The 8605-nt window shown below is 39.8% G+C and overlaps 1 protein-coding gene across 1 annotated transcript; it reads left to right on the forward strand.

The window, feature by feature from the left end:
• The first annotated feature begins 3156 nt into the window (after positions 1-3156).
• On the forward strand, positions 3157-4749 carry LOC308125556 (thiosulfate:glutathione sulfurtransferase). Its single transcript, XM_080489415.1, has 4 exons — positions 3157-3417; positions 3977-4099; positions 4181-4343; positions 4582-4749. The coding sequence occupies exons 1-4, from the start codon at positions 3192-3194 to the stop codon at positions 4634-4636; spliced, it is 567 nt and encodes a 188-aa protein (XP_080345541.1). The 5' UTR covers positions 3157-3191; the 3' UTR covers positions 4637-4749.
• Positions 4750-8605: the final 3856 nt, after the last annotated feature.

Consider the following 8605-nt stretch of genomic DNA (forward strand, 5'->3'; position numbering starts at 1 on the left):
ATCTGCAGAAAATAGTCACAAAATAGTTACGATTATTCGGGAAAAGTAAACACATACATATCTGAATGAATTGGTCTGTGCTTTAATTGTAAAATGAGAGAGAATCTGTTCAATTTAGTATCATCAGTGATGGTGTCAATCAAATTCACTTTAAAATGTTGTTGTCAGTGCCAATTATTATCATTTTCGTTACTTTAGCAAAGAATATTCTTCAAACCATGCAAGGACTAAATCTTACAATATTCAAATATAAAAAAGAACACTACAAATAAAGTAAACACAATAAACAAAGAAAAAAAAGAGTCAAAATTACAACATAACACACTAAAACTGACATTCGAGGAATATTTATAATTAAACGTCATGGTTTAAGCATTATGCTAAAGATTTCCTCTGTCATCGGTCATTTATACCTTTTGAAGATTCAAGTAGTTTTTCATAACTTGCGTCTGTGTGTAAGGAATGTAGTTCTCAGTTGGATTTGAATGTTTATACTTTTATTTATTTGGTTGCCATGGTGCTAAGAGAAACCATTTATGATGGCTGACTGTTTACATGACTTCAGTCTTTGTTGAAAGCTGTGTGCTACCTTTTCTGTCTATTTAGGGCACTCACTAAAAATGAGTATAGCTGACAAAAATCACATATATGTCACAATTTTTACTTATGAAATTATCTTAATGGTTACGTGTCATTCAGTGCTCCTGTCCCCGATACGATGTGTTATTTACCAGGAGCACTGGTGATATCAATATGAACTTATTTGGTATGCTGTCACTTGCAATAATGGCTCTGTGTACAGCTGTAAAAACAAAACAAAATCAAACACGTCCAGCATCTTATATAAACATCTTGAAACCTACCGAAAGGAGGAAACAAAAACAACTTTAAGCATTCCTTGTTAATGATTCGATACACGAGTCACGATATATGTTCAGATTTCTTTTTGGTGTAGCATCCACTTTGGCTTGGAAGACACATCTTTCAACACTATGAGATTTCATTTAATTTCAGGAAGTGACCACAAGACCTTCTTTTCTGAGAGATTTACAAAAAGGCTCATTGGAAAGACTTTGAGGACATCTGCTGGACAAGTAGTAGTACTACTACTACTAGTAGTAGTAGTAGTAGTAGTAGTAGTAGAAGTAATCCTGCCCATTTTCTTCTATATAGAAAATGGGCAAACACATTGGTAGAAAAAGAAATAAAGCCTCTCCTAAATTTACCCTAATAACTCAACAGAATGACTGATTCAAAATTGAAATCACTGCTGTATTTTCACTCAAACTTCAAGGAGACGAGTTTGGTAATCTGGATGAAGGAGACACACACGGCACTGAAAGAATTGATTCTCAGTCATTCCCACAAACACAAAAAATAATTTGCTGAGTTAATGTAATTTAATCATGTCACGCATTTCCACCTTTATATATTAAGTAGATTGAATCCCATTTATTCATGTTATCTGAACAACGTGTATTAGAATGAACCATTTAACAACAAGAAACTCAATATGCTCATGTAATCAAACATATTTCTGATATGTAAACTGAAAAACTGCATAGTTGATTTTTTTGAGTGTGTGTGTGGTCGAGACGCTGAGTGACAATATATATGGATCAGTATTTGAAGACTTTGCAGGTTGTTGATTGCAGTATCCTGGGGATACTAATCTCGAGGGTCCCTGAAATAAATAAATAAATAAATAAATGCTGCGTACCAAATATATTCCCGGGGAGCTTTTCCTGGGAAATGATGAGATCATTTCTATTCAATATTACTACATCGGAGGGTGGAGGATGGTCGCTGGAGAGCTGGCCTCACTCACCATTGCAGTTCAGGGACTGTGTGGCTGCTAAGCACATGAATCATACAAGCCATGTAGAAAAGAGTAAGTCACAGAATGAGACCTAATTTAAATTCTTTTGTGTGTGCAAAAAGCCAGTCTATAAAGCCTCTAGAGAATCCCATTAGATTGTGACAGGACTGGAAGTGTATTGCCGCATAAGCTGTGAGAGTACATTGTAATTCAATTCATTTCTGTGTGATTTGTGCTGCATCTGAGCACGCAAAGAGTTAAGTCATCCCAGTGTTTGGGAGCTTTTGTGAGACTGACTCACTGCAACTTTACAAGCTGCAGCCTTCAGAGGATGTTATGAAGTCTGTTGTTTGACTGCAGTCCCATCTGATAACGAGTGAAATGCACAAATTCTCGGAAGCTCTTGATACTTCAAATATCTTTAACCAATTAAATAAAGCTCCAAGGACACAGCGCTCCAGAACAGCAACTCTTAGGAACCCATGAAATGGACAGAAAAAGGTTGTTGTTTTTTGTCCTGCTGCAGGTGTACAAGAAGCTCAGATGCTGATCATTTTCCTCAAACACAATGTGTGATGTAATTTTATCCTCAGGGACTTAGAAGTGAAAAAAGAAAAAAAATCAATATCTTCAGTCTGAACACCCAGACCTTAAAGAGAGACGTTGTCCATGATAGATGTCAGTCTTCCTGGATCAGAGGTGTCAATCACATGTAGTTCAGGAGCCACATTTAGTCCATAGTCACCTTTAAGTTTAAACTTTAAAGACATTTTTTGCAGTGGCGCAGAGAGTATGTATTGAAAATCTCACAATTTTCGCAAAACCAAACAATTGCTTCGGAAAACGACTACAATGTGAACAGAAAGCCAATTTTAATGATACCCTCGGGTGTAAAATACAGTGAAGTGTCCAGGAGGAACTTCTCCTACAGCTGCTGCATGTGCACCAATATCTGGGCTTGGGTCTCACAAGGTCTCACATGTTGTGTTAACTAATACATTTGTTTTCTTTGAAGGTTTTACCATTTGCCCGGTGGTTTGTCGGCGGTTCGGTTCTGACCCACGGACCTGATCTTTGACACCTTTGTCCTAGATGCTCCTGATTTACTAAGGCAGTGGTTGCCCTTGCCCTTGATGTAAAAATAAAAATAAAAAAAATCCCTGGTTTGATTCCTTAATGGGCTCCTCTGTGTGGAGATTGCATGTTCTCCACGTGGAGAGAGGAAACCAGCAGTTTAGTCTTTATGAGCAGTGTGATGGGCTCAGGCAGTGTGTGTTTATTATGGGAACCAAACTCATCGATTTGCCCCCTCTGTGTCTCGGGGTAAATGAACTCTCGGGCAATAACATTTTCGACCTGAGGATGGCGTCAAATGCAAAGTCTGAGTGTTTTTGTAGACGAAGACGTTGATTCGATCATGATCTCAGTCCTCTGCAGGCTGCGGGCTGCGCTTGTCTTCGCCATGTTGTCCTTCGTGTTTTCTCGGAGCCTCTGTCAACTTGTCACGGCTGCAAACCGCAGCTTTCCCGCGACTCTTGCTCCACGTTTTCAGGCTTTTACAACCTCAAGTCCGAGTTACGGAGATTCACCCGAGAATGGTAAAAAGAAAGAAAAGAAAAGAAAATGCATTTCCTGGTGTTGGCTCGGGATTTTGTATTAACATAAATCACCTTCACAAGACTGTAATGAATCTTCACTGTCTTTTAGGATTTTGTGATTGTATAATTGATAACTGCCATAATATTACCAATATAAGCGCGTGGAGTTGTTTTAGAGCGTCATTTGGGTGATTGTAAAACATTATGGCCCTATAATTGAAGTTCTTTATGACTCTCCTGCCTGGCTTTGTGTGAGCTGAATGGACTCAGGCTGCAGGTGCAGCATCCAGTGTCTGTCATTCACTTGTTTCAAACACAGTGAGAGTTTGGTTGACTCCGGCAGTTCTGTTTCACAAAGGAAACAAAGGTCTTTCAAGCTGTGTTCATGGGAAGGCTTCAGTTTGCTCCCACAGCAGGCAGAAACATCTTTTACTAACAGCTAGAGTGGAGTTTACACATGATTGCTTTGAAAAACAATGGATGGTGGGTTAGTACCATTTTGCAGGCAACAAACATTTTAATTTGACCATTGAACTTTTTTTTTTTCTCTCCATTGCAGCTTCACTGGTGACCTACTCAGAACTGAAGACCATGCTTTCAAGCCGTAACATACAACTGTTTGACGTGAGGAATCCTGACGAGTACCAGGCTGGTCGCATCGCAGAGGCTGTCAATATCCCGCGTCAGTGAGAACACACACACTAAGCCTCAAACATTAAGTTTGTCCTTAAGATTCTCCGTGTGTGTTTATGTTTGTGTACAGTGAGCACCCTGGAGGAGTCTCTGACGCTTCCCCCTGAACGCTTTGAGGAGAAGTTTGAAGTGAAGCCCCCTGGGAAGGACGACGACAACACTGTGTTCTACTGCAAGAGTGGAAACAGGAGCGCCAAAGCGCTGGGCATCGCCTATCAGCTCGGATTCAGCAAGTAAATAGCAGCAGATGCTTCTGTTTATACACACGGAAAACAAATTTTCATTTAAGCCCCAGCTCCCGTTCGGGTGACACATTGCCTTTTAATTATTATTCAATTCTGAAGCGGCAGCCAGAGTCTAAAGTCTTTAGATGAGTCTTTAACTTGTTGAATGCCAGATTACTGTTTTTCTAAAGGAGCAAACCAATCTACTCTTTAAGAGACTAAGCCCTTCTCTATTTTCTCTTCTCAGGGCGAGACATTATAAAGGAGGATACACGGAGTGGCTCGAAAAAGAAGAGAAATGAAATCAGGTGGAATTCTGCACCGTGTTTCTTCGTCTTCATGAACACACGGCAAATTACCCTTACCTGCTGGTACAATAATAAATCATTTTGATCATTAGTTATTGTGAAACACACCTGAAATTGAACTTTTTAAAGTTACATATTTCAACAGTAGCTGTTACTTTATGGGAAACTGCCCCATATGTTTTATATCTTCCATAAAGAAATGATGATTTACAAACTCTGGTAAAGGATTTGATGCTAATTAAAACTTTGAAAAGTCAAACACCTCTGAGTAATCTCTTGTCACTTTTTAAAGCTGTGTGGTATGTAGGCATACAGCACTGATGTTTGTTGTCAATATAGCTATAACAATATACAGAATCAGACGCACTATATCAATTATAGAAAATAACTCTGCACAAATAGCAAGATTTGCTTTCTCATATCATTTGAAAGCTGTTTTATTTCCCTTTTCAGTGCTGCCACATTGTAAAGAACAGATTAGATTTGAGATTAGCAGCAGAACTTCATTATTTTTAAATTTGAATTCAGGTCATTTGTGTGTTTTGCTTCCTGACGTCTTTGCCAAAACGGTTTTACTGTTACCATAATATTATTACCGCATGCACAGTTTTATGGAAGTCCCCTTTTAGCTGGTATACCAGATGGGACTCATCCAGGAATGAACCCCACCAGTCTGAACGTGTGCAGAAAATTCTGGCAATAAGATGTTTAAAATTTTTTTTAAAAATCCTTTACCTGCTGTAAGTTGTGAGGCGCAATCATCTCGGGCTCATCTACATCAGCGAGCCTTGGCTGACTATGACTTTGTTGCTGGTAAACCCCTTTTCCTTCCTCGGTGTGCTTTCAATAAAAACGGAACACTACAGGACGCCGCAGAGGAGCTCTAGTTTTGGAGCTGATACGAGTTTATCACCTTCAAATTTGGCCCTCTGTCAAACTTGCACAAGTCTCATGCTTATTTATTTGTCCTTCTTCTAATTTATTAACATTAAAAATAGTAATTGTTGTGTAATATATTCAACCCACTAACAGGGAGGCTACTTTGATAATCACTTATTATCGTCAATTGTCTGTGGTCATGCTGGCATGGTGTAGCACTGGATATCACTGACGCCTCATAGAAGGAAGACCTGAATATATTCAATAATCAATATTGATTCCTTTCTTGGTGGAGTTGGCATGTTTTTTTTTTTGTTTTTTTTCTCCTGGGCCTGCTTGAGTTTTCACCAGGCATTTTGGTTTTCATCCCACAATAAGCTTGTTAGGATGACTGGTGACTCCAGATTGGGGTGTGTGTAGGTGGTAGTTCCAGTTCTTGTGTCTTGTGATAGACTCATGACATGTCAAATGTCATCCAGCAACAGTAGGGACAGGCACCAACATTTGTAACTCCAAATTGATAAAGCTAAATAGAAAATATGTTTTTTTTTTATAGTATCGGCATCTTAACATGTACTTATTGTACCGACAGGATCTACCTTTAATAATCTCGACTAAGTGCTCCAATTTTCTGTGTTTTTCCTCCCTTTGCAATGTCAATATTGCTTCGCTTTGTTCGAGGCTACCACAGCAGTTGAACGTTTCTGCCAGTAGATGGCAACATGATTTCAACCAACCTTTAAAATGTACAGTTCCATTTTTGCCCCATCACTGTCCTTTATCATTACTGGAGCAATGCCCTCTCAGGCCTGACCTTCACATTGGTATTAGTCGAGACAGATATAGATCCTGTGAGTAACCGCCTTGTGAGTGGCTGTCAAGAGTCTTTCTACACAAGGTCCGTGCATCCCTCATTCAGAGGGAAAGCAGATCCCGCATCACTCTACACCTCCCCATCCAAAACCCTTGTGATTGTGTGTATATGTGTGTGTGTCTTTATGTGTGTCTGGAGGTATCAATTCTATTTTTTTGATCTGTGTGTATGGAGGTGGGTGGGGGGTTTGTGAGAACACACTGAGGGTTTATACACCGTTGGTGATGCATTTAGAGGAGGCTCTACTCCAAACACCCTTATTTTTTCAACATGGTAAACTGCATCATAAATCACCAAGTCAGTGACTCAAAAGCCATTGCAGACGGGAAAAAAAAAGATGACACCCTTCTTGGAGCTGCCACTCATATAGCCGGACTGAGATTGATTTCCTAAAAGTTGCATCATATACATAACTGGAGTGCAAGAGAAAAAAAATTGCATTTAGTGGATACAGCTTTTAAACGAGGGGAGGAATCGTTGTGTTCTGTAATATCATCCCAAGTCAAAATTTCACATGGAATGGATATCACGCGCCATCAGTTCAGTCAGTCAAGCCTCAAATTCATACCACTTATAATGTGTCACATAGGCTTCTCTCTCACTCGGCACAGTGCAGCAGATATTTACCAGCAATGCTGCAGTGGCGAAGAAGGATGTAGTTCAAATTTCCAAGGACATTTGAACACTTTTACATTAGTTAAAACCTAAACTGTCGAGTGGTTTGAGGTGAGAAATGAACAGAAAAGGGCTGTTTGTCACTTACTGCGGTTACATAAAGTAGATCATCAACTGCCTGCAGTTTTCTCTCTCTTTTTAAATTCACTTCACCAAAGCTTTGTTATAAATCTGTATTCCAGATAAGAAAATCCTGAAATCTGAACCATGTGGTCTTCATTTGCCTCTCGAATGATTGCTTAATGGACTGCTATAACTAATTTTTATAAAATGTAAACATGTAATTAGATTCCACAGGAAGTCATTAAGGTTGTTTTCCTGTTATCATTAACATGTAACTATGAGTTTATGAATCAAGGGTGTAAAAGCACCTTAATGTGCACACTTCAAATGGTTTGGCTTGGTGGTATACTCAGGGCTAATTATTAAATACCATGTTGTATACAGCAAAACAAAGGAGACTGGCAGGGAGTGAAAGTGAAAGATGAAAGAAGCAAACTCCGATACTGTTTATCTGACCTGAGCTTTTTTTTTTCTTCTTCTTCTTTTTGCATCTCTTGGCACAGAAGTGTGCCAGCCCATAGCCTACATTTCTTCATGCATAGACGCATGCTGACCTAATTTACGCTCTGTAGTTCTTAGTGGTCCCTCAACTGGTTGCTTTGTGAGGCCAACATTGGGCTATTTTTACGCGAACGTCACTTCCAGCAAAGCACGACTTACACGGGTTCAGGGTCATAATGAGAAACATAGCCACGGGACTTTTACGCATGGCATTTAGATATTCCAACTTGCACAATGACGTTGTTTTGTTTTTGTTTTTTTTAACCTCACCACCTTGTTTGGATTCGTTTCACTGAGCGCGCAAATAGAAACACCTGACGCACCACGTCGTTACGTGCGCCCAAAGTGTAAAAAGCTGAACGTTTGGCGGCTGTCGGGGAGCCACTGAGATTTGGAGGGGAAGGAAGAAAGTGAGTGTGCTTCTTGATCCATGCGTGAGCTTCCCCACACTCACATTCGCTCGTGCGCAATGGCACCGCGCGCTCCTCCCGCTCCCCGCGCAGCGCTGGACGCGGTGATCGGACAACTTTTAACTCTGCACGGATGATGTCTTTCCTCGATGCCATCTGATGAGTTCTTCACTGGGAAACATTGACAGGTGTGTGCGTCCGACCACTTTTACTTGTTTGTGTAGTAAAAAACAACAACATGCTGGTTGTTGAACGCTCTAATTATTTCCTTTGTTTACCATCAGTTCTTTACAAAAGCAATACCTAATTTCTTTATTTCTTAGCTGTTCCCTCCTGGTTGTGCTGTTATGATTTGTGTTTTCTTTTTACATGATTAGTCCTCAATGTAACCGCACTATGTTTGACCCCAGCCTTTCTCACACCGTGATAGCGGAGCCTGATAAAGTGCCCAAATGACACCATTTAATTGAATTTGACGATGACGCGTCGGCTCTTGTAAACTATTCAGTAGCACCTGAAATAAATTCCAGATAAATTAATCGATCACACGCTACCACCTAT

The sequence above is a fragment of the Lipophrys pholis genome (assembly GCF_963383615.2).
Source record: "Lipophrys pholis genome assembly, chromosome: 20".
Taxonomy (NCBI): Eukaryota; Metazoa; Chordata; class Actinopteri; order Blenniiformes; family Blenniidae; genus Lipophrys; species Lipophrys pholis.

Excerpts from the sequence above, each read along its gene's own strand:
- LOC308125556 (XM_080489415.1), top strand. The coding sequence starts at position 3,192 with ATGCAAAGTCTGAGTGTTTTTGTAGACGAAGACGTTGATTCGATCATG. Across the intron at positions 3,418-3,976 it reads CGGAGATTCACCCGAGAATG|CTTCACTGGTGACCTACTCA; the intron begins GTAAAAAGAAAG and ends TCTCCATTGCAG. Across the intron at positions 4,100-4,180 it reads AGAGGCTGTCAATATCCCGC|TGAGCACCCTGGAGGAGTCT; the intron begins GTCAGTGAGAAC and ends GTTTGTGTACAG.